The following is a 26,424-nucleotide window of genomic DNA, read 5'->3' as shown; positions in this document are numbered from 1 at the left end:
ATGATGCTAACGCGGATAACTTTCCTACTTGAACGAAAACACTACGCGACAAGGAAGACGAGGAGAATTTATTGTGCCGAAAACAAGACTACAATAGACTGACAAGACGACTAATACTACTACAGTAACTTCTACGCAAGAGCGAAACGCCTGGCAAACATCTTCAAGAAAGTTCTAAATGTAGAACCACGACTGTAAAAAGAGTTTGAGCGATATATACTGGAAACTGTTTGTTGAACACTATAGTATACACAAAACCTGCACATGGCAAATAATATGCACATGTAAAACTGTAATGAACTTGAAAAATTATTTATTCTAACGGCTTGAAACTGATACTTATAAACTGAACCGAGGTTTCCAAAACCCATGGGTCAACCCTAAATCCGTTACTACTACTACTAAAGGCTTTTTTCTTGCAATTGTTGGTTTTGGGTCTGTTTTATCTTGTCACCGTCCTACTCATGGCATTTATCCGGCCTTCTACCCGCCTATTTTCATATATTTCAAGACAGAATGCTTTTTAGACATGTAATGAAGCGAGTTTGCAGTGGAAGTAACTGTACAGCAAGTAAAGCAGCGCAAGGGAAACATGTCAAAGTTCAAGTAGACACTCATTTAGGTATGTTTCTTTATATGTAAGATGCTATGTAAGATGACTTATCGTGAAACGCCTTTCTTTCCCCTCGAAGTTAAGTTACTCATTTCCAGGTAGGGTCACATTAAGCAGCGAGTTATGGTTCCATCTGAAATATTTGAGGACCAATTGATGACAACACTGACTCTGCAATGACCTGGAAACCTGCTAATTGGAACGTGTTGTACGCGTCTATAAAGAAGATGAGAGATGCATTACCGGCTGCGCCGGTCGATACAATGGGATGTGACATTGATCGGGGGCGGAGCTTCGATGAAAAGACGAAGAGGTTTCACATTTTAGTGTCGTTGATGCTTTCAAGTCAGACCAAAGATGAGGTAATTTGAATTCATTAACTATTTGGGACTCTGTAGTCCATGGAGGTAGAAGACATTTTAATTTAACAAAACTAAGCGTGAAAAACATAAGCTAAAGTGTACAAGAGAAACATCAATAAAAATTTGTGAATCAAAACAATATTATCGTACAAAGATGTTCCAAATTCCACAGTTGGTTTTATAATGATTAAACCAGTCGAAAGTCACGCCACGAAAAACACAGAAATTTTCATACTATCCAGAATTTGATCTTTATAGTGCTTTAACATTTTTTGAGCACCGTCTGGCTAACTTTGAAATCTTTGAATTGATTTGGCAGTGAATTCCATTTTTCATGTGACATGGAAAATAGAGTTGTCTAGAAAGGAAGTTGACCTGTGGTCATGGAAAATTATTTGTTGAGTACGTTTGTTGATCCAAAATTTTGCCTTTGGTAAAATGCATTTGGTAAAATGCATTTGGTGAATGCATTTCTTTCTCGCCGGATATATTCTCTGAAGTACAAAATTGATAATTGGTAAATTTTCTGTTCAATCGCTTGTTTTTTAATGTTAATTTCTGCGAAGATTTGCGTTTTGAGCAGAATAATTTTTTTCCTGCAGAGTTTCGTTTCAATTGAGTCTATAGTATTTATCTTATGTGCCTGTTATAAGGTATGTTTAGCGTGACTCTATCTGAAAACTCTGAACTATATGACTCTAAAACTGAGTCTGCTATCAATTGTTAGTCCCAAGTATTCACATCAGACTTTTTGATTTTTTTTGTCTACTAATAGTGTGTCATTGGATTTGTTTTTGATCTTTAGTTTGCTGAAACAAACGAAGTGACTTTGACAAATTCAAATTAAATTGAATTTTTCCAAAGTATTTGGCTTACTTATGTATGTTTGATTCAAGAGATTTCTCTGCTATCTTTTCATCTCTACTAGAAGCAAAGACTAGGCAATCATCAGCATATTTTAATAGCGTTACATCACTAATAGCTGTACAATGATCGTTTACATATAAAGTGGTCAAGACTGGTCACAATACGGTTCCATGGGGCTCAATTCTGACAACGTTTAGCCGATTTGAGTAATTTGAATTTAATTTTAAACGTTGAATTCAGAAAACTAGGTTTGTGCATCGCTATCCAAGCCAATTATTTTTAGTTTATCCATTAGAATGTCATCAGATATGGAGGCAAACGCTTTGGAGAGAGTGACGTATGCAGAGAATCAATTTGGCAGGAGTCAGAAACCTGTGACAGTCATCAATCTAACGTTTTTTGTTTTCAAATCACTTGAAGGATCCTTTCCATATATATTTTTTCATGAATAAAAAAGATCTATTGTGCATTGAATTCCCTTATCACTTTCCACCAGAAGCTGAGATAAAGCAACAGATTATTATTAAACTGTTTTCAAATTAAAGAGGACAAATATTAGGGCCAAATTGAATTCAACGCTGTACCATTGAAGCGATATCAGTTTGACTCAAAAAGCTATTTTCGTGATGGTGTTGCCCTGCGCTATGGCTGGAATCTTGTAAGCCTGCACTGAAATTTATATGGTCGCACATGCTCTCCATTGTCCAAAGCGAGGATATTCACATTTAAGATAACGAACTGTGAGATTGCTTTGCAAAATTTCTAGCGATGTGTTTAATTGCTCTCGATCAAAGTTTGAAGCAATTATTTTCCTTCTCTTTCACAAGTGGCGGCAATTCACTACTAAAAGTTAAATGAAAAATGCGCCAAAATTGGAGTAATTTTTTATTGGGGTTATAGTTGTATATCATAACCTCTAATAGCGTCATTTGAAGCGCACATTAGTGAATTTAGGTACCCAACCGCCCTGACTGAAGCAGGTTGTAACAGATTTGAGCTCCCACTAGTCATTCGAAAGCAATTCTTTCGACGTTAATCGGTTATGTTTCATGATGAGTTTGAGCCTTGTGTCCAGCCAGTGCAAGTAGAAAGTGCAAGTAGAAATCTGCTCTTAAATTATTGACGAGTAAGAGTAAGATTCTGTAGGAAGACCTATTTGGACATATTCCACCCACTGGTAAATAGCTGTCGAGAAAGTAGTAGTCAAGACCAAATTCTCATGAAGCGATCGATGGAAAAATAAATTTGAGCAAAGAATAACAGAACACAAGAAAGCCATTTTTTGTCCACTTATTTTTGCATGCACTGTTGCTTCTGGATCTTAGGGTGCTCGATTTGTTGACGTTTCAATAGGAGTAGTTGCCGAAGAAGGGAGGTTTTTATTTAGCTCAGAAACGCGTGCATTTTTAATCGCTCTTGAACGGAGTTCATAGCAATTATTGTAAACGTATGTGTCTTTTTTTATGCAAAATTTTCGCTTGACAATTGAGTGACTTTTACGACTTTTTGCGTTTCGCGTGATCTAAAATTCTCTCTCAATCACAGTTTCATGCAGCTGAATTCAATTGGCGGCAATTTAATACTAAAAGTCAAATGAAAAGTGCGCCGAAACTGGTGCCATTTTTTACTTTATAATGGTATATGTTAACCTCTAATGTGGTTATTTGAAGCCCACTGTTGATTTTCTTGGTCCCATTTAGGCTCCCCCTACCTCTCTCTCTCCCCACCCCCTGACTGAAGCAGGCTGCAATTGATTAGAGCTCCCACTATTCGTTCGAGAGCAATTCTTCCGACGTTTAGTCGGTTTAATATTCTAAATATTCTATAATGTTTAATATTCTATAATGTTTAATATTCTCATTTTGCTGTCCATCCTTTGCCTTTTAATGTCCTTCATTAGTGCTTGTTGTAGACGCCACAGAGCTGGGAGGACCTCGGGCCAGCCAATTTTTAAATTCTATACCCCAAAATACCTCCAAAATTTAAAAAGGGCAAGAGTATTTTTCGTTTGTCGAACTAATAGGCAAAATCTACCGTCCTATCAAACTAGCGTGTTAAAATTGTGTTAACAAACGAATTAATCGAGATAGATACTGCGACTCCTTTACCTTAAATGTTTTTCAAGAACGCGTGGCGTGAGATATTTGATCTGATTACTTAAGATATTTGATCTGATTCTGAGTAGCCAAAATGTTGTCCTTAAATTAGCTCAATCTTATTTGCCATGTTCCGACAAAGTTTGCGATAGGTTGCTCTGCGATAGGGTTTTAAGTGTTTTTTTAAGTAGCCAATTGGTTTTCTAACTTTGAATGCACTAACAACGTCGTCTGAGGAAAGTCGGGGGGGGGGGGGGGTGGGAATGGTCTAATGCGAAAAGTCGACTAAATCTTTAAAAGGTTCGTAGATGGCTTTTGATGCTCCGGACCGTGTTACTTAGTGTCAACATTATGACTTTGAAGGAATTTTATCCGGTCTCTTTATCATTTGGGAAAATAGTTGTAAATTTCAAATCAATGACACCTGATTACATACGCAACTGAATAATTTATGCAGATGGCAATACTACAGATAGTGTTGGAATACTGTACAATTGTGAGCTAGGTGGTAATGCTTCGTTAGAAGAAATTGACCCTTAGCGCACCCAAAACTAAACTTATGTCCTGCATAAAATATTAGAAAAAAAATATTTTTTAAAATCAATTTAACAAACGTTTGCGTTAAAATATTTGCAAACCTGCATTGACACAGTAAAGTTAAGTTGTATATACTGTAAGTTTTTGCTTATTCTTTGCTTATTTAATATTGATGATACACGTAAACCAGTATCTGAAACTAATAATCAATCTAAACAGTTCAATACTGTATACTTTTGGTATAGGGAGAGCCGCTATAACCTAAATTTTCGAGGCTTTCACATATGCACTCAACGTGCATATGTGAAAGCGTTTTTGGAAATGATTTTTCGATCACTTTGAAAAAATAAAAATTGAGTTCTCGGTTTGCAGTGGTTAGAATTTCTAAGATCGTGCAAAATTATTGTATTGTTTCTGTTATCCAAAAATAAATGAAAATAATGGCTTTCATTGAAAATCAAAAAATATATATATTTTACAAGTTATCTATAGATTTTATTCCAGACAGCTCAATGCATGAAATTTAGAGAATTAAGCTGTTTTTTATCATTATTCTATAGATTCTGGGCAAATTGAACAAGAACTTTCGCCTCAGCTCACTTTGCCTGAGCTGAAAACGTCTATTAGGTGCTTGGGAACGAACCAGATTAGTATAACAGCGTCTGGGTAATGTCAATTGTCAAGTTCGTTGCTTTGAATCTGTGTTCGTGTTTTGAATTTGTGATTTGCTTTTTTGTCATTGTTATTGTATTATGCTCATACCAACAAGTTTTTAAATATTTTAATGTTTTCACTTATATAACATTTACATCTGTGTGGAAATGAAAAATGAGATAGGCAAAAACTATTGTCAAAACTAATCAGGAAATCGTACGTTGGTTTTGTGGAGGAATTTCAAGTTTTTTTCAGAAAATTAAAATGTTCTTACACCTGATTAGCTTTTTGTTACAAATGTCTAGAAATTTGTGAATAAGTTTTTGTGAGCGGTGTATTCAGCGTCTTCACTCAAATATGTAATTGTACCTCACCGAATAGTTTGCAGGCTCAACGACAATGCTCCAAAAATGCGTTTGGTTTTTTTTGTTTATAGCCGCCCGCATAGGCGCCACACTTTTTCGACTTCGTCAAAGGGAAGTCAGATTAGAGTGGTGATCTTGTTCACGCTGGAGTAGTAAAGGAGCGAAAAAGCGATCAAATTTTCGGTTTTTGAAGTCAATTTTTTTAGTGACGCATTTTGACTTCTACTTTGATAATCCTCTCCTGATTTTTTGAACTAACCGTTTTGAAAGTTCATACTTGTTTTCTAATAATGCATAGTTATTTTTTCAATTTTTCAAAGGACAGTAAATGGTTTATGTGAATAACTGTTCCTCTGAATAAAATCTCAGGGGTTTTTGTTTTACGTTTTTGTAGCTCGTCTAACGTTTGAAGTGTAACCAATGAGCAGTCTCATTAGCTCTCTAATGAGGCGTAATAGAAGCTATTTGATGCTAAAGGTTGTATTAACTTTTCCACAACTTGCTTTGAAAAGTTGTCAGTGGTTTTGTCTTGCCCTGTTTTAAAGTTCTGTTTGTTGTCTTGTCACCAAGTCTCATCAATGAAAGTTTTCATCGTTCGATAATGAGGCAACGATTAAGTTGCACTTCAAAATTTGTTACCTGACTTTTTCCTCTATTTTTTTTCCGAAAATTACTAGATTTTTGAGTTACTGCCTACTTTTGTTGTTTGTTTTTTTAATGGCATGAAATAATCTGATTAGTAAATTCAGTTCAAACCAGCGGTTTTTGTTAATTGGAACTATTTTATTAAAATAAAATGTTAGTGCACTTCAGAGTCCTGCCCGTTTGTTCCTTTTTTGGAGGTCTTGTCGCTTAGTGTCAGAATGAACTGTTCTCATTGAGATGCTTGTGCGACATAACTGTGATCAATTTAGCCGCTTAAACTTTTAGCGAAAGCTCTTTTTAACTTCGGTACGACTTGTTTTTTGAGGTATTTTGGTTTAATTTGTTAATGTTGCCCTAATTTAGCGTTCTTTGTTTTTTCATGTTCCGGTTCTGCTAATAGTTGATTTATGACTTTTGAGAGTGTTTTTTGTGCACTATTTCGACAAATATCTTTTGAACTTTGCCCATGTATGAAGTTGATTGTTTTTGTAACCATGTTTCTCTTGACTTTCTAGCCAGGCATAGGTTTTAGTGAATATTTTTACATAAATAGCGACTTCTGTCATTATTTTTTTTAGAAAACATACCGGTGTTTTTTCAAAGGTTTGCCAGCATTTGATTTTTTGCTGTCCGCTGATTTAGTTTCATTAGTCAAAAGCCTCCTTGGTTCTCTGTTGAGGCACAGTTTATTCTAGTCAAAGTTTGGTATTCGTATCAAATTGTTATTCTTACCGAGATGTCATTCTTATTTGTACATTCTTTTTTGTTGTTGTCTTTATACGTAGCCGCTTTAATGACAGATGTCATACTTTCTTTGTAAAAGAACACACCAGTTGATAGTTTGGGATAGTAGCCAATATTTATACCATTCTTGATTTTTTTCAAAACTTAGCATTTTTGTTTTGACCTTTCCAAGCAATCTAATTGGCTTCTGGTCTTTTAGTCGACAGGTCTCATTATTTCTCCCGCAAGACAAGAACTCTTCCGTGAGCAGGTTGAAATTGTGTTGGCTCGTGTTCTGACTTTAAAATCATTTGTTTCTGGAAGAAATATTGGATTTCGCAGTCGCATTCGTAACTTCATATGTATTCGCATAAATTACAGGTGTGATGGACTTTCTTAACAAGAAAAAGAAAATACCCAACAGTTGATGGTTTAGGATAGTAGCTAATATTTATACTATTCCTCAGAAAGTTTTTTTTCGAAACTTAGCAGAATTTTTTGTGTGTTGACCTTTCTCTGCAGTCTAATTGGCGTCTGGTCTCTTTGTCTATTGACAGGTCTAATTGTTTCTTCAAGACCATAATTCTTCTGTGACCAAATGGAACTTGTGTTGGATTGTGTTCTGATTTTAAAATCTGACTTCCGACTTTTTACAATTTATCGTCTGTTTATGTGGACGCTATCTCGAGTACTACAAGTTCTTCTCATGAAGAGGCTGACGGTCAAATTCGTACGTTGTTAAATTCTCTGGATATTAATTCAGGACTTGTCCTGTTGTGTTTTTTTGTTCTTTTTTTTCGGCAACATCTTGCTCCAAATTGTGCTCATCTTCGTTTTAATTTTTCTGTTCAGTGCGTCACACTTTGATGAATTCTGTAGTTTTTCTTTAATAGCCGCACAGCTATAGCTGGGGCTATTATTGGCCTTCTCTTGGTTTTTTGCAATTCAAAGAATTTGAATTGTATTGGTGCGCTGTTTTTTTTAAGATGTGTTCACACATTTTTCAATGGCTTTGATCTTTCAAAACGGGATAAACAGGTAAAGCCCAGCTGGCATTAAGTTTCATTGGAGGCCCAAAGTGGGCTTTAGTAGCCCTTTAAGTGCTTATAGTGGTGCAGCTGCTGGGATGGCCTTAATTTAAGGTTAGAAAGTCTTTTTTAGGAGTTTTTGGACTAAAAATTGTTGCAATTTTTCATGTTTTTTGTGATTTTTTGTTTTGATTAGTTTTAGGTTGAACTATTTTAAAAATAGTTGAAGGCCTTTTGCGAGACAAAATTGCTTCTTATGAGCATTTTATGGGCTGTATGTTTTCGTACTACAAACACAAACACGCGAAGTGATACTAATTTTTGCCATTTTTTTCAGGTTTTTTTTTGAAAATTTTGGTCATTTTTTGAGTTTTTTCAGCCCTAGGTGTCAAGAAACCTCCTCTAGGGCTTGATAAAGGTTTTGATGATAGAATACTGCATAGTTTCTAGAGGTAATAATGGTTTTCAACTTTTTGCCATCATGAATTTTAGCATTTTTTGACAAAACTTGCAATTTTTTTCATGTTTTTTGGGGCCAGAAAACCTCATTATAGTCGGATAATAAGTTATTGGAAAGTTTTAAGTTGCCATGGAATAGGTTTCACCTTGTGAATATCACAAATTTTATCAGTTTTTTTGACAAAGTTTGCGTTTTTTTCAGGTTTTTGAAAATTGTCACATCATTTTTTAAAGTTTTTCCAGCTTCAGGGACCAGGCAAGCTCCTTTGAGGTTTGTTAATAGGGCACGGCATAACTTCTAGTAACAATGGAATGGTTTTAAACATTTAAATGTCTCGATTTTTAGCACTTTTTGGATAAAATCTGCAGTTTTTTTTAAGGCTTCCTAAAGTTTTTGTCAGTTTTTGATATTCGTCCATTCTCAAATGGGAGAAAACGTATTCCACGTTCTGATAAAAAAATTACCGCATGGTTTTTATTTGCAATGCATTTGTTTTCAACAATTTTACCATTCGAATTTTAGAAGTTTTTTGATAAAATTTGCAATTTTTTTCAAGTTTTTCAAAACATTTGTATTTTATTTTTTTTCTTGCCTCATTGGCCAGGTAACCTCATCCAGGGTTTGATAGTATGTTAATAATTAATTGCTAGGGGGCAATTGAATGGCTTTCAACATTTTAATAGAACGAATTTTATTTTTTGAAGTTTGAAATTTTTTCTAAAAATTATCGATCTATGAGCCAACGAGTTTTTTTAAAGCTTGGAATTGTGTTACTGGATAGCATCTAGAGACACAGAGATGATTCGGAAGATATTTATATCACGATTTTCAGCAATATTTCCCTATAATTTGCAATTGATTTCTTTTTTTGAAATTTTTTGTTCATTTTCGAGTTAGTCGATCTTCAAGGGCCAATGAATATTTTTCAGGTCTTGCGGATATAATATTGGACCGATTTCAGAAACAGAAATTGAATGTGAACATTTTTTTGAAATAGGTATTTTTAAAGGGAAAAAAGTTTGCCTTAGGTTTAAAAGTTTCAAGAGTTTTATCAAAGAATATATTTTTGTTTAGTTTTGATTCGTTTAGTTTCTCAATTTTTTGAAATGATTTTGTTTGTGTTCTGGCTGGCATTGTTCAATTGATCTGCTGGTCAATTAGAGTACGTCTGAGTTTTTCATTCAATTCTTTGAGTTGTATTTCAGGACTTGTCCTGCTTTGTTTTTTTCGTCGTCGCGATTTTTGTTACGACTATATGACGTCACAACCACTTCAAGTCTGCTTTTTGTTCATTCGTTCATGCAATTTCAACTGAAGTGCGTGTGTGACGTCACTTTTTGCTCTTAATGGAGCGAGTGTTTTTGTTCATTCGCGTGATTAAATTTTCGGTCACACTTGACTTACCTCACTCTCAAAAATGACTTCCTCACTTTGAAATTGACTTTTATTTACTTTAATTCAAAGAGATAAGGTCAAATGGGTGTGTGTCACTCTAAATGAAGGTTATTTTTTGGTCTGTCTTTTTTACTGTTTTTGTTGGGACTGCAGATCTACGAAGCAATTGCGGCTATTTTCTGGCAATCTGCCAGCTATGTTATATTTTTTGTAAAATTTTTCTACCTTGCGCTTGTGTTATGGGTCATTTTTTGCAGCACATATTTTTTTCAGGTTGTACCAGTGTACCAACACGATGCAGTAAATTAATGCTTAACAATGCCTTAACATTAGAGCCTGTTTTTAAGATAGATAGTTATGTGAATCAATCGTCCAGCGGTTGATTATTATTGTGACAGGTACTTGACCTCGCTCTTCTCTTTCAGTTGAACAACTGACTGCAGTTAAGCCATAATGTTTTAAATTCAATTTTTTAATTGATCTCTTGTTCAATTACATTTCTTCTTTAACCGGATAAATGCTTACCAACGTACAACATGCCGCAGTCGGATTCTAAAGAAAAGACATTTCTTGAACTAGAATCACTTTGGATAAACCCAGGAGTAACCCACATTCCCATTGAAGAAATGGAGATGTCTAATCAAAATAACAGTAGTCGCAAAGACAATTACTGAACTCGCAACTCTTTTCAAAGAGAAACCGATAGTTGTCACCTAAAATTCGCTCACCGCACCAGTCGCCAAAGAAGCGGTCGAAAACCCAACACACAATGGAACGAGCAAGACTACCAAGCAATAGTCAAGTGGATAAACGAATACATTATTGTAATCTGCGTACGCTGCGGAGACAAGCCATTGCACTAAGCCGACAAGGAGGCAAAGTCACCAATTAACCTCAGCCTCCGAATATGATAGAAAATGTGCACGAAGAAACTCTCTCATCAACGTAGCAGAGAAAACTACTGTAAATCTTGGAGGAACTGGAGGTAACATTATTAGGCCACGTAGCGTTACGTTTGATAGATGCCTCTTTCTCATAAGAAAACAGAACCAGGTGAAACTAAGGAACAGTTTATTTTTGCCTTTCGTGCTTTAGCAGAACACTGTAAACTAGTGAACCCTGCAGATGAACTACTCCAAGATGTATTGAAAGCAAACATGACGGGTTATCAAATCCAAAAGCAGCTACTCAAACGTTAAGATGAACCCAGAAAAGGTTGGACATAAGCATTGGACTAAGCATACGAAGCCAACCAGCAATACATGCAATACGCATCACAAATCCATCTATGGCTTAAATTATGGGACGATCGGATCCGATCACGGCCATATCAATCTCCAGATATGGCCGAAGAAGCCGTTCACCCTCAATAAGGCACCAAATACGTCGAACAACCAATCACAATTATAGGAAAAGCGGGAAAACTTGAACCGTGATCACTGGGCAAAAAGGCAAGCAATCGGACGGACAAATTGCCGATTCAACAAGGAAAATCAGGTCGCAAAGGTGTGCCAATCAAACATCGGAATTGAACAGACGCAACGAAGGACAACTAGAATACAGCTAGCAGCCAAAACAACGGATAAAGATCTGAATCTGAATAACAATAAACACGGACATTCGTTTGCCCTGCGAGGACTCCGAGTATGATTAACGCTAAACTTGCTAAGTACAATAGACTAGTCAAGAGGTAGAAATATTAAATAGAATTGCTCTCTGAAATTGGACATGGAAACCTCGCAACAATAAAGGGCCGCTCGAAAAAGCAGTGAAATCTAACTCTGAGAAAAGCCGTACGCCATCCACAAAAATGTAGACGAATCCCTCTACATTTACAAAAAACGAGGAGGAGGAACTCATGAAACTGCAAGCAAATGGAAATATAGGAAAACTAGAAACATTCTGTGAAAAATTTTTATCTCGAATTGTAATAACGGTCAAACGAGAGAAGACAATCAAACCTGCCACGGACTCTAAAACGAGAAACAGATCAATTCACAACAACAAATGCGTACCATCGATTGTTTGAGTGACAAAATAGCTCAAAAAATCACGGAAGCGTCACATTGAGGAGGTCCCGATCGACCTACGCTAAGCATACAGTCCATTACCCCTCAAAATCGAGACAGCTAAGCACTTAAATTTAACATAATGGGAGGAAAAGCCACATATGAACATACCGATTCATCTAGGTTATTACTGTCTCACCGACATGTCTGCTGCGTATCGAAAATATAATACATTTTGCAAAATGAACATCACATGGCATGACACGAAATCAACCAAAGAAGCATAAAAACAACAGTTAATTTAAAAAAATTCAGGCCAACAACTTTAAACTAGCGACTCAAGTCATTCCTAGGAAATATTACCTGACTATGTTCATACACTATCTTAGCACCGCATGCCGAGACTTCGCACGCCTGTAAAATAAAAGTACTCCTAATCGGTGTCAGGACAATTTACCCAATGCCATTATACCCAATGCCAATATACCTAATGCCATTATACCCAATGTACTTTGATATTTTGATATTTGATCAATAATCCGACAACAAATTAGCAGTCGCTATTACCCGTATGTTTTAACATACTTAATGGCCATGGCCATGCCTCAGCGGCCTGTGGGACTTGATATGAAACTATCACAACCGAGCATGGGGTTATATTATCCGCTTGATAAATCATACGTGTAAGAGCTATTTTCTGCTAATTAGTACTCCAAAATGCGTTCGGAGCAATCAAAGAGATAATAAGAAACCTGATAGAAACGTTTGATTCGGCACAAGGTGGAAATCTCGAAAAATTAATGCATCATCAGAGCCCTTTGTGCGGTCTTAGAACAAGACAGGTCACAGTCGTATATGCTTCACGTTTACAAAATGAAGCTGGGATAGGAAAGATACGGCAAGAGCTAGAACTTTTGGCCGTGGTTTGGGCACTTGAAAATTGTTACGGCCATCATTGCACAGTACACCAATTGCAGAGCCCTTTCAATAATTAAAGATCGATCAACTAAAGCGCTACCAAAGCTGCCTTAACCGATGGGGCGACAGCTTAATGCCATCCTATGTCAAAATCAAAATCACCGCCATCTCAATAATTGGATTTAGCCGATTACATTGCGACACCCCGACAAGAAACCGAGACCAGTTAACGAATACAATAAAGTCACCATTACCACCAAATTAAACCTCATTAAGGAAACTCTAAACATTATCAATAGTCGAGGCAGAGCTAAAAAAAAGCCTAAGCGCGAAGTAATTACGCCACAGAGGCAGACCGAAAAATCCATTAGAATTGCGTAACGATTCCACAAAAACAACAATTATATTGGAATTGTTCCACAATTGCAATAAGCTGCTAACAACACGCGTAGCAGAGGCTGACCAAAGAAAAATTGCGCACACTCACCGGACTGCTCTAATAAAACGAATGACAACAATATAATACACAGCATACGCTATTAGCACAGCTAAAAGGAATTACAACTTACGCAGCAACCAAAAATGCATTGCAAAACAAAGTAATGGGACGGAATATGACTACCTAAAAAATTTAAGCAAAATGTGAAACAAACCACAAATGTAAAAGCGTATTTGACAATTTGATCGTTAACCTCACGACACCTACAACAAAACTATAGTTCATACAAACCAGCTTTAAAAACGGACATATCTAAGCCTTCAAAAGTTCTCTTATCAGTGGCCATTTAATATAGACTAACAAACTGCTTCCTCACCACCGCAACAACACAGCTCATCAGAGTCATTAATCTCCAACCCAGTACCCGAATTTACCAGGTTGATATTCCAAGTTTTAACGCCAACATGGTGGCTGTGATGATAAATAGGGTGTAACGGGAGGTGCAGGTCTGCAGCTTCAAAAGTGACGAACAAAGATGCAATTAACTTAGACGTCGAATGAACAAGCGGGGGAAACCGCGGCATCAACCACGGATGCATTCGATTCGAAATGAAACTGACAGTCAACTACTCTTTGACAGAAGAGGTTATGAACATCTTTTGCGCAACTCTTCCCGGATACGTGGAATGAGTGAACTGGGACGTTTGTGGCAGCCATTGGTCAATAGCAACCCTATCAAGAAAGCAGGCACATGAAGCCCCTTCTCCGATTTTGGTAAGAACTCTAAAAGTACCTTAACCAAAAAGAAATGGTCTGCTTCTACAACCATGCGTAAAATCAAACAAAGAAGTGCAAATAAATTGTGGTAGACCCTTAATATACGCACGAGGAAGACAGTTCTACTTTTTCGCACATAAAGGCCGCTTCTCACAATTCCTGACCCTGAAACTTGGCAACAACGCTAACGGTCCGAATATTGAAATGTTTTGAAACAAATGCATCGTCTATCATGGCGTACCTCGAAACTATAGAATTGATCAGAAAACAAGGACCAACAATTATGCGAACGCCAGAACGTAAATATCATATACGAACTGGAAAAGAACCAACAGTCTATCAGCTTTGTAGAAAGCCTCGTTTAAACGGTCAAAAATAAAACTAAGTTGGATAAGTTAAAACAGGTTGCATAAAACTAGTTTCTACCCAAGAATAATGCTATAAACAAAACGCGACATTTCAATTATAGTACAAACTACACATGAAAAAAAAGTTAGGCCCACTACGAACGAAAGGCAAATACTTCCACTACTAATGCAACTAGTAAACGAAATAGCAAAAACCTCACTTGCTCAAAAGATCTTCTTTTATTAGAACGTCCACTCTTAGTATATCATCATCAGAGACGAGAACCTGATAGGCGACAACAACTGGAGCAGAGAGGACCTCGATTGTGACGCCGAAGTTAGGCCAAACAGCAAAATCAACGAGGTACGTAATGACACCGGTTAGACACCTCAAACTTCGAGGATGACAACCTCAGTCGAACTACCCCTACCATGATCAAGCTCAACTACAGATGGCAAGAAGGCATTAGCGACCACATGAAGCAAACATCTGTAGAGACATCTTTGAGCCAGTTAAATGAGCATCTCTAGAAAAGACAACCAATTCAACCAACAGTGAAATTCCCGAGGCAAAGAGATATATATTATTGCACAAATCTGGCATGGCAAAGTTTGCATTATCTCAACAACGCAAAGTTCCGCTGATCAATTCGCAAGACCCCAACCCTTCAGACCAACCTCGCATAAATTAGCTGCATCGTACCCGTAATGATGAACTACGCAGCCTCGCCAGAAAGGACAAACCGTTACCATCAAGAAAATGCAACCATCACCAAGCACATCGCAAGACTCAGATCAGGCTGCCGACAACCCTAGATAATGAGACGGAGTCCTTAACACTTCGGATCGTTCCGAAAACTCTGCGATAGAGTAAATTTTTTGAACCATGTGCAGAAGCAATTGGATTCGAAATAAAACTGACACATTCGGAACTAACAGCGACTTCAACATTTCCGAGTTTTTGTCCGACGGAGAACACCCAACACACAAAAGATGTCACAGGCACGACCGCAGTCCAATCACATGGCCATCAGCAAGCCCAACATTACGCCAAAGCATCATATGCCCTCGAGCACCGCTTACGCATGAGCACCAACTGCCCAGCAACATGCCCCGGGCGAAACCCCAAACACGGACAGTGAGGAAGAAATACAACTGCAGCCCGAAGACGATTTTGATCTTGATCCCATGCTTTCAAAAATTAAACCCTGTCTAAATGTGTCTTTCGTGCTTCTGCGAGGGGATATATGGTACTAGGGTACCAACGTACTTTACATGATGCGGTAAATTAATAATTAGCCATGCCATATTCCCATATCCGAATATCAGATCCTGTTGTTAAGATAGTAAAAATTAAAAAAATATTTGAGAGAGTGACAGGTACTTGAGCTCGCTCCTCTATTTTTGTGTTCAGTGATTTAACTACTGTTCACCATCAATGTTTTGAATACAAATTGGTACTCGATCTTTTGTTAAATTACATTTCATCTGGAACCGCATATGTGCTTACCAACGTAGAACAGAGGACACGAGCTTCAAGAACTTCAGCAACTTTTTAGTAATTTTTAGCTAGTTTGGCTATTTTTTTCTTCGTTGTTTTTGCCTTTGCGTTTCTCTTTATTGTTTTTTTTTCATTTTTTTGCAACAAGTAAATTAAAATTATAACCATATGGTTAAATAAACTTGAAACAAAAATATAATTCAAATCATTCAAATAAACAAAATAATGAACATCAATCAATTTCTTAAAGAATTACATTATAAAACTTTCTTCCGATTGTTTTCTTCCTGAAAATAAAAATAAATTTTAAATGCTCCTACGTTACTGTTCAAAGGAATTTTTTATCTTATGAGAGCAAGAAATGATTCAACGTTTTCTTGAAAACGTCTTCATTTTTTGCCAGCCGAAGCCACTGTGGTAACTTATTCCATTTTTGTACGCTTTGACGAACAATCGAATTTATTCCAAAGTTGGTATTGACATTCTGTCTAATTTTGAATTGTTTTGTACGAGTATTTTGATAAAGACTCAGATACTCGTGAAAATTTTCAGAATTTTCTGGCCTGGCTATATCACAGTGAAGCTTGATTAGCGACACTTTTGCTATTATTATCTCAGCTTGTAGGGTGTTTGTCTGGATTCGCAGATCTCTGGCTTTGTCATACTTTTTGCGTAGAAAGCACACCTTTATACCCCAGTCAATATGTCGGTTAAGGTGTTTTAGGTTTTTCGCAGATACACTTTAAAAAAGATGAAAGAAAACGACAAGTGTGAAAGCACAAATGATTTTAGAAGAATGCGCGCGTTCAGGGGAATTTGATGTCTTATTAGTTATATTGATCTTATAGCATGAGCCATCTTTTTTAAGGTTTTATTCAGCTGCTCATCGCAATTAAGATTCCTGTCAATTTGAATACCAATATATCTGCAATTTTTTTGTGTTGAGAGAATTTCGTTTTCGTAAAAATTAATAGATCCGCAATCAGAATTGCGCTAGGAAAAGATTAATTCGGTTTTGTTTGTATTCAAAGTTAGTTTGTTCATCTCCTCATATTCTTCTGTTTTTTGTAAGATTTCCTTGACTTTCCCATGTAAGCTACTTACCTGTTCACTACAGACAATACTTGTCATCTGCTAAATGAATTAGTTTTTCCGTTGTGTCTAGATTAGATGAGAAATCGTTCACAAATAAAAAATGAGTGGTCCTAAAACAGTTCCCTGTGCCACACCGTGATTCACAATTTCACAATCAGAGAACATCTCATTAAGTTTTACATTTTGTCTGCGGTTGGCAAGAAAGGAAAACAGCAATTCTTTTGCTTCCTGGGAAAAACCATACGTTTCAATTTTTTTAAGAAAAATGTTGTGCGAAATGGAATTAAACGCTTTTGCAAGGACTAGAAAAATAGCAACTGTTTCTTTGCTTTGATCTAAATTAGACGAAATTGTTTCAACCAGTTCTTAAACTGCATCTGTTGCTTACTTTTCTGAAATCCAAATTGCTCTTTATTTATAATTTTATGCTGATCAATGAAAACCGTCATCTGATTCAGAAGGTGGTCCAGATTACCGGTGGTCTTTAGATTAATTAAATAGTTTAATATTAATTAAATATTAGATAAATGAAATTAATTGCTCTGTAGATATGTCAAAAACGAATATCTTTAGAAGACATAATTATGAAGTATTTCTATTAAATTTTAATTTATCTGATTTTTTTTGTCATTTTCTGCTGTCAATAAGTGTCTTCGAGCTTGGTGATGATGTATTCATGTCTAGATTTTGTCATTACAAATTTCGTTTTGAAGATATTTTTATCAAGAAGATCTAGAATTTTCTGTTTGCTAATTTCTATACTTTTCTTATGTGTTCTTTGGCCTACCTCGCTTGGCTCTTTATGTCAAGCTGATTATTTTCTTTCGTGCATTTAGTCTTATCGTCACCAGCTTTTATGTTAATTGGTATGAGTTACAATCCTTGCGTTCTCTAATTAAGAAGGAGGATTACGTTTTACTACGATATCAATGAAAAGAGCTCGTGCATTAAAAAAATTCTTGTGCACTCAATTTTTTATTCTTTCAATTCTATTGGGATTATAGTAATCAATGGTGGCTATTTTCCGCTGGGTGTGTTTAATAGATGGAACATCGATGAGTTTGTTTTCTCCAAGCAGAATACGTGCAGCAGGCGATGCTGAATTCTTTGCTCAAAAGGTTTTGTGGTTTATGAGGTTCTTTTGAAATGATTCGGTTGAAATTAGTTTTGTGAGAATTACTTGTACCTATTTACACAAATGTGTTTTTGATGATTGCTGATTCGGAGAGAGATACGTTGAGTATTGTTTCCTCTGGTCCGTCATGACAGTTTTTTTCCGTTACTTGTATGAACCAAATTTGAATGATCATTCCTTTGTGAATGATAAATTTTTGGTTTTAATTGCTAGTGCATTATCGCAAACTTGAAAACAAAATAGAATAATCACTGCTGGTTGTTAAAAATACCAGACTTACTGCTTGTCTCTTGGATTTTGTCAAAGAAATGCTTTGCTAATGATACGGCAACACTTTTTCAACCGGTTTGTGACAAACTATCAGAATTATGGCAGTGAATCCTTTTTCTGCTTTGACGCTGTACGGAACAAAATTACACTTGAACAAACACTTGGGCCTTCCGAAAGCCGCTAGAAGTCTTTATTGAGGATTTAAGCTTTATTGAGATAGTATACTGTGCTTAAGCCAATAATTTTCCGATTAGGCCAACGTATTACCATTTTAGTTGAGCCTAGAGAACTTGGCATTTCTGATACTGAACTGAAGAAACGCATATTTTAACTGAATTTCAAGAGGCCTATGGATTTCTCAGAAAGACGATTTTAAACGATTTTATGAACTTATAGGCTGATAAATGCTTGTATGCTCAAAATATAGAGACGGCACCTATTTATTTAATTGTTCTCTAATTTTTTGTTAACATCGTATCCTTTATTGAAAGGATTCAGAAAATCTTTTCCTAGAAGTGTTAGACTGCATTTGTATTTCTGCAGTAACTTGGTTCTCTAAGTAAAGCTTTATGCAAGGCGCACGAAAAGTTATTGTGTTCTTATTAATAGCAGCAAAGCGATAGCGGCTATTATTGGCGACATCGTGATTTTTTTTTCAATTTGTGGTCTCCATTGAGGATTCTTACGATCTGACTTCTTGGAATTGACTTTTTCAATGACTTCAGTGACTTCTACTGCTTTGCAGTTAAAATTTGTGTGCGTGACGTCATTTCTGCTTTTAGGTCAATTGCGTGACTCACCTCACTCAAAAATACGACTTCTGAACTCAATTATGGAACCTTAAATATAATGAACATTTAGGTGTATAGATCAATAGTGTGCATCTAAGTAGTTCCAAATTTATATGCCCTATATCTTGAGTATTAGTCTTGATATTTGATTTCAAGTATCAATTTTGAAAAAGCTCTTTTAGGGCTTTTTCCTTATAGACCGTATGTATGATAAAATTGACAGTCCGAATCTAACCCAAAAAGTTTAGTGGTCTATTAAAGGACTGGTGGTCTATCTTATTAATTGCTCTTGAACGAAATTCATAGCAATTATTGTAAACGTGTTAGTGTTTTTTAATGCAAAGCTTTTGCTTGACCTTTTTGCACTTTTCTTCTAGAACATTCTTTGACTTCTCAATTGACGTTTTCACGCTTTCGTTCTTCATTTTTGAGTAATTAATTGCTCTCAAACGAAGTTTTTAGCAATTATATTAGTCCTGTCGGTCTTTTTTATTTGATTTTTCGCTTCACCGTTTTTTCGTCTGACGCTTTTGACTTTTCGTCCTCAAAAACGGGATAAACAGGTAGCGCCCAGCGGGCATTAAGTGCTCTTAGAGACTTTCAGCTCACTAGTCTTCAAGTACTCGATTCACAGAATCTGTTTTGGAGACATACTTATGGTGTGAAGGGCGGTTCTTAGAGGTTGAGACACCCCTCCCCCGTGGCTAGCTACTGACGAAGCCAACCGCTCGCCGGTCGTTTGAGACCAATTCGCCCGACGTTATATATTTCTGTCTAATCTAAGCTAATATAAAATCGGTTGCAGCATAACAAAAAGTAGGAACTGATAGCCGAGTGGGTAGAGGATCTGATTATGAATCGGCAGGTCAGTGGTTCGAACCCCGTCGGGGTTTCTCAACCCACCTGTCTTTCAAGTGCAATTCTTCTGCAATTAGTTAGTTAATGTTTTCTTTAGTTGTTTCAATTCATGGAAGGCCACAAGCGTCTATCGCGTCTGTTTTCCGGCAATCTATCGGCTATGTTTTTGTTAAAAGTACGTTGAACATTTTTGATTACATACTGAATTTACTTGTTCCAAAAGGCGTACTTCTTGATGTCAGTTCTCTTGATTAGAATATCATATGCTAAACTTTTCTCTACAAGGAAATTAAAATTTGTTGTTTTTCTTAAACGTAGATTTTAATTGCTCGAGGCAAGTTTGTGGCAATTATGGCGTTCGGGTGTCTTTAATGCAAAGCTTTTGCTTGAATGATTTTATATAGATTGTTCTTTCGCTCCCTTGAGTGGTTAATTGCTCTCAAACAAGGTTTATTAATTATATTAGCCCTTTGGTCTTTTTTAATGCGATTTTTTGCTTGACCGATTTTCCGCCTGACCCATCTGACTTTTTGTACTCGAAAAGGGGATAAACAGGTAGCGCCCAGAAAGTATTAAGTTCACTTAGAGCCTTTCAGCTCACAAGTCTCTAAGTATGCGATTCACAGAAACTGTTTGGAGAATTTTACTTATGGTGTGAAGGGCGGTTCTTAGCGATTTACCCCCCTCCCACTGTCGCCAACCCATCAGCCCCCCCGGTGCACCCCCCGCTGCGCTCCTTCAATTACGCTCTTTAATTAAGCTAAAGCTACCCTCACTAAACCCTGCCTAGCTACTGACGAAGCCAACCGCTCGCCGGTCGTTTAAGAGCAATTCGACCGACGTTAGTTTTTATGTTTCTCTTTTTTTGTTTACGGCTATAGGGTTACCAGGGAATTGCAGTATTTTGCTGGCCTCAGCTGGCTGCTACTGAGTCCAAACGCTCACCGGCCATTTGGGAATAATTTGCCCGATAATAGTTGGTTATGTTTTCATGAATCGAATCAGTGTTTCATTTGACTGTCTAGACACAATAGTTCTGCAGTACTTTTGTTTGGCTTGCAATTAAATTTTATCAAGATTGTTGGACCAAAATGATTAATCAATAGCTGCGAAGTGATGATGATCATTGGTCACATCGTGCTTTTTAACGAAACGAGGTGAGTTTTGGCTGATCTGTTTTGTCGGGCGAGTTATAGTGAAACAGCATGGAAAAGGTTAAAAGAATTGGGACCATTCTGCTGAAAAAAGGAAACGTCGCAAGGATAGTTAGTTTTTTGATGCTCTGAAACAAAGTTTGTAGCAATTGTAATAGTCATGTGGTCCATTTTACATAATTTTTTGTCTGACCCATTTGACTTATGTTTTGATTTCTTGTCGAAAAACGGATTAAATTGCCCAAGGGCGTTATGTCTGAGAAGCACTCTTAGAGCCCTACTAAGCTCTATGCGTATGCTTCTGCAATGTTGCTAATGAACGCCCGAGAAGGCAGAAGTTCAGGGTTTGAATGACAGTTTTGGGAGGCTTGAATGACCCCCGCGCGCATTTCCTCGTCCACCTTTTATCCTTCGACATTTTTTAGAGAAATTTTCAAAACTTGTTTTCACGGACTCATTCTAATCACTGTAAAAGCATTTCGTTTTTGCGTTTATTCTGGAAGATTTTGTGACTTCTCTAGTGACTTTTTCAAGCTTCTCTTCATTTTTTGAGTGATATAAATTGCTCCCACTCCAAATTAAAGTTGGTTGATGAAATAAAAGAACTTGTAAGATAGGAAATGACAATGTGCTATAGCCGAAAAGAAAAATTTATCTAGGCTACAGCCCCTGAATTAAAATGCTCGGCCTGATGTTCGGGAGGAATTTGTCCTACGTTAGTCGGTTTATGTTTTATAGTTTTCTTGATTAAAACAGTTTTGTTCTCTCCAACAGCGTTATCAATAACTAAGTGATTAATCTGTGCGAAATTACTGGTATAGGAGCATTGTTCTTTGACTTCTGATTTGGCATATGAGAAGCATTGCACTGTATTTTGGGTTCATCTTTTTTGTTATAATTTTCAATAGTTTCGCTACCATGTTACTACTTATTTTCTTGCAGGTGAACAATGCGGCTATGGAAAGACTGCTTGATCATGGGTTGACTCCTACAGAAATTTGCAAGATATCAGAGCCCGATCTGGGAAAATTGATCATTCCTGTCGGCTTTTGGCGTACAAAGGCGAAGCACATCAAACAAGCTAGTGAAATATGCCTGAACGAGCACAATTCAGACATTCCACCAGACTTGGAGGGATTGCTGAAGCTACCGGGAGTAGGTCCCAAAATGGCGTATCTAGCTATGACATGTGCGTGGAAGAAGGTAGTTGGAATTGGGGTTGATGTACATGTGCATAGAATCTCGAATAGATTGAAATGGGTAAAGAAGCCGACGAAGACACCTGAACAAACTCGATTGGAATTGGAAAGCTGGTTGCCGAGAGAGTACTGGTCGGATGTTAATCACATGCTGGTGGGTTTTGGACAAACTGTTTGTCTGCCTCTGAAACCAAAATGCGGTGAATGTGCAATCAACAATTTGTGTCCCTCTGCTTTCAAAACTAAATGAAAACTATCGAAGCATTATGGCGACTTAAACTCAATGACATTTCTTTTCTGATATTTGTTTATAGCTTTTTTTGCGTTAAGATGTTTCCTTTTCTGATGCATGTCCAAATTTCATTGATTTGTCTTTAGCAATCCTAAATGCCTAATAGAAAGGTATGTAAATCCTCATCACTCAAAAGACGAATGAGGCCATTGTAATGAATGAAATTTATAAAGGAGCAGTGTCATAGAGAAGTGACCTTGCACTGGTCAAACTTTGATCAGTTATTTGAGCGAAATGTCAGCAGTTCTCAAGATGTTTGACTTGAGATATCAAAGTGAACCAAAAGCTTGAATTATGCATGGCATTAAAATCACGGTTATCTTTAAGCTCAATGCAATTTTGGTTGAAGTAACGTTTTATTGAACCTCATTCACGTGATTGTTTATTCTAGTTCGAAATTGTTAGACAAACTTAAGAGCGCATTGTGCTGTTATTTAAGTTTATTATGGCTGACATAAAGATGGTAACGGGAGCCGACGTATCGGTGCCTGATGGCTCAAAAGAGAAATTGGGAATAGTTGAGGACGGTGAGAGAAATGATATAGAATCGAGCTCTGACACCGACAGTCTGTTCGAGGACAACACAGTTGGGAGCATTGCGGGACAAGAGAGTGTGGATAATGCGACTGTCGATGAGTCATCGGATGATAGCTTTGTTGAGTTGATGCTACCTCCCGACGAGGTGGTGTTTGATGAGCGAAATGCAGCTTTTGAAGGCCTCAAAATGGTTCTTAGTGGCAAAAATTTAACGATAGCTGAAGCTCATTTTAGAAAATTTAGTTTGTACAGTGCTCATATGTCAAACGGGTACTGTTTCGTGCAGTTGATGAAATCAATATTGAGCCAGGATAGTGATGATATTATGATCACTAAGAACCTTGTGAAGGACAGCGAGAAACTGTACAAGAAACTCAGAAAGTGCAAACACGGAAACCAATACTCAAAAGTGTATGCTAATGTCTGCCAAGCGGATGCGTACCTCTTTCGTGCCTCTCTCTTATTAATTAAATTCGATCTCTCTGTGGCTCTGCAAATTGGGTGGTACCTGAGAAAAGCCGCCAAATTATTTCGACAAAATGAAGTCACCCTCTCAAAAACCAAAGCTAACTTAAACAGTGACGAATTTAAAAGCTTGAACTCGGCAGTTGGGTTCGGAGTGGGTTTTACTAATTTAGCTTTAAGCATTTTGCCACCATCTTATGCGTCTGTGATGAATGTCATTGGCTTCGAAAGTGACCGTGTGAAAGGTCTGCAGAATTTGGACGTGTGCAGACGAGGAAGTGACTTCCATTCGCCATTGGCGGCCATAGTGTTGTTATGGTACTACCTTCTGGCCAAGCCGTTGATGTGTGCCAACGCCGAAGATCTGGAAATTGGTTTTCAAGTTGCCGAGGAAATCCTGGCGCAATCAACACATTCTTTACCAGAAAGCTCATGGATTCACAGCTTTTTCAAAGGAAAGCTGTTTATTTTGCGCTTAGACGTCGACAGAGGTTTAGAATTGTACACAATCTCAAAAGATTACTGCGGTGGAGACTTCGAGAAAATTCAGGTGTTGCTGGTGTTCGAAATTGGGTGGTGTTGGGTGATAAAATGCGACTACCACAAGGCTGTGGAGTACTTCTCAACAATCAAAGACTGCTCCTACTGGTCAGAGGGGTTGTATCCCTACGTCACAGCCCTGTGTCTGGGCACCTTTGGTGACATGAAACAGGCCATGTCCATGATTAAAAAAGTTGCAATGATAAAGAAAAAGCACCCTAATAACTCAGAGTATTACGTCATATCACGATCCAAGTTAGCCTACAATATAGAAGTCAACAAAACTCAGACCTCTCACTACAAACTGCTCTTGTTGGAAATGTTGTATTTATGGAATCACTTGGCCCTGCTTTCAGCCGAGAATCGAACTGAAACAATCAAGTGGATTAGTAAATTTGATCAATTCGATAGGAAACTAAAACCAGTGGCTTACCTCATCTGTGGTGCCTTGCAAACAATAGCTGGTCAGTATCATTCTTCAGTGGAAACTTTGGTAACTCTCAGAACATATCTGGCTATTCAGAAACATAGCTTTAGTTTGGAACGCTCCTATGGACTATTTGAATTGGCGCTTGCTAAATCGAAGTTGATGTCAAAATCTAGTGCGGGAGTTGACATGACAGAGATTGAAGACATTTTGGACAAAAGTGTGCAATTGAGTGGATACCAGTTCGAGAATCGGCTCAAGTTGAGGGTTCACAGTCTACGTGCTGATTTGATTGCTACCTTCGAATCGTCATCATCACATGGTCAATCACAATAAACCGTTATCAGTACGATGGGGCCTTATAGTTATTTAGCTCTTCCACTGATTGTTGTTTGCAGTTGCTTTTGGCAGTTGTGCTAATCCTTACATTCAAATTTCTTAGAATTTACATATCTCTAGTTAATAGCCGCCCTCATCTTCTCAGCCGGCTATTATAGCGCTCCTATTTTTTTTATTACGACTCGAAGAGGAGTATTGGAGAAGTCCTTTTTTTTAAATCAATTTTATTGGAGTGAATTTTTAAGCGGGAAATGAAACGCGTGAAAAAATTTGGAGTGATTTTGGGGCTGAACAAAAGATAAGAGCGGAGCGAAAAGAGAGTGGTTTTTGTTCATACCGCTGTTTTTGAGAGAGCGAGAAATTGATGTGTGAAAAAATTTTCTCTGAGCGAGCGAAATTTTTTTGTTCACGTGCGGCTTTTAAAAGCAGTTTTTTTTGCAATTTTTCTTGTTTATGAGGTCTGATTATGATATTGTATTGTATTTGGGCTCGTTCTGATAGGAATGGAAGGTTTCAAGTAGTTAATTGGAGTTTTATGCAAATTTGGAGGTTTTTGATCTGTTTTGCTGATTTTTCGACGAAATTTAATGTAATTTGGCCTTTTGTTTTGTTTTACTGCTTTAAGTGATTTGCATAGAAGCTCGTTACTCAAAGAATATCAGGGATAAAAATTGATTACAATTTTGATGGTATAAAACATTTTTTTCTGAAGAAAAATGACAGAAAAATAGAGAATTTTTTAACCACTTTTTTATTTTTTGCTTTTTTTCGTTTTTTTTCAATCGTAGACATTTTTTTTAGCTTGTTATGACTTGCCCATTATTTTGCGAGCATTTCATTGCTCTATTTGCTCAAAGTAACTCTATTTGGCTTTATTTTTTCTAGTAAAATTTAAAAAACACCTTACTTTTTCTCGTTTTTTTTGTTCAATTTGGTTTTAAATGTTTCTATTCTTCCTCAAACTTTGATATCACTTGGGGAGTTTTCTAGTCGAATTCAGTTGTTGTAGCTCTTTTGGATGTCTCTCATTTTGATTGATATTAGTTTTGAGTTGTTTTTGTTAAAGAAAATCGAGTAAATCAGAGCAAATTTTGGCATTTTTGTCTTTTCTCTAAGTTTTTTGCCTATTTCTTCCAATTTAATGTTTTTTGTTGGTAACTTTTTCTCAATAAGGAGCATTTTTGTAGTTGTTGATTCTATGAATTTGCACTTGAAGGCTTAGCCGGGCAGTTTTCATTTAAACAAATTATACAAAACTCTAATTCGTGAAAGAGTTTTTCTTAGTCTTTTTTTAGTTTGTTGTTTAACGTTTCTCTGCAAGTACTAGGTGGGCGGTTGATCTAGCCAAATATATAGCTAATTGATTTCTATGAGTTATGGATGGGAAGCTGCATGCTATCTTTTTGTAGAAAATTTTGTTTGGATTTTTAGAGAATATTATTTTTTGCTTTAGTCCTTTGTCAAGTTTCCACTTCTCCAGACTTTTCTTTGTGAATTGTCTGTCGATTGGTAATATGCTGGTGATGCATCTGATTAGTGAGAATAGTCAGATTTCTACTTCGAGTCGTTTCCGGAATTCTTCCGGC

The 26,424-nt window shown here is 36.9% G+C and overlaps 2 protein-coding genes across 4 annotated transcripts; both read left to right on the top strand.

The window, feature by feature from the left end:
- Window positions 1-501: 501 nt before the first annotated feature.
- LOC142341620 (endonuclease III-like protein 1) lies at window positions 502-22,653 on the top strand. 3 transcript variants are annotated; one of them, XM_075392713.1, is made up of 3 exons: window positions 502-622; window positions 761-975; window positions 21,982-22,653. In XM_075392713.1, the coding sequence occupies exons 1-3, from the start codon at window positions 517-519 to the stop codon at window positions 22,486-22,488; spliced, it is 828 nt and encodes a 275-aa protein (XP_075248828.1). In that variant the 5' UTR covers window positions 502-516; the 3' UTR covers window positions 22,489-22,653. The 3 variants fall into 3 exon arrangements, with proteins under 3 accessions (XP_075248828.1, XP_075248837.1, XP_075248846.1); XM_075392722.1 differs by having other exon boundaries at window positions 712-975; XM_075392731.1 differs by having other exon boundaries at window positions 698-975.
- Window positions 22,654-22,894: 241 nt separating this feature from the next.
- Window positions 22,895-24,947, top strand: LOC142341611 (tetratricopeptide repeat protein 39C-like). Its single transcript, XM_075392702.1, has one exon. It carries the CDS (start codon window positions 22,976-22,978, stop codon window positions 24,833-24,835), a length of 1,860 nt encoding a protein of 619 aa, XP_075248817.1. The 5' UTR covers window positions 22,895-22,975; the 3' UTR covers window positions 24,836-24,947.
- Window positions 24,948-26,424: the final 1,477 nt, after the last annotated feature.

The sequence above is a fragment of the Convolutriloba macropyga genome, chromosome 1, assembly GCF_964194025.1.
Source record: "Convolutriloba macropyga chromosome 1, txConMacr16.3, whole genome shotgun sequence".
In the NCBI taxonomy this organism is placed as follows: Eukaryota; Metazoa; Xenacoelomorpha; order Acoela; family Convolutidae; genus Convolutriloba; species Convolutriloba macropyga.
This window is presented reverse-complemented; position numbering and strand designations above follow the sequence as displayed.

What these genes read in the sequence shown, in the direction of transcription:
- LOC142341611 (XM_075392702.1), top strand. Translation starts at nt 22,976, where the DNA reads ATGGCTGACATAAAGATGGTAACGGGAGCCGACGTATCGGTGCCTGAT.
- LOC142341620 (XM_075392713.1), top strand. Translation starts at nt 517, where the DNA reads ATGCTTTTTAGACATGTAATGAAGCGAGTTTGCAGTGGAAGTAACTGT. An exon ending in TCAAGTAGACACTCATTTAG is followed by an intron (nt 623 to 760) that starts GTATGTTTCTTT and finishes GAAATATTTGAG; the next exon opens with GACCAATTGATGACAACACT. An exon ending in CAAGTCAGACCAAAGATGAG is followed by an intron (nt 976 to 21,981) that starts GTAATTTGAATT and finishes ATTTTCTTGCAG; the next exon opens with GTGAACAATGCGGCTATGGA.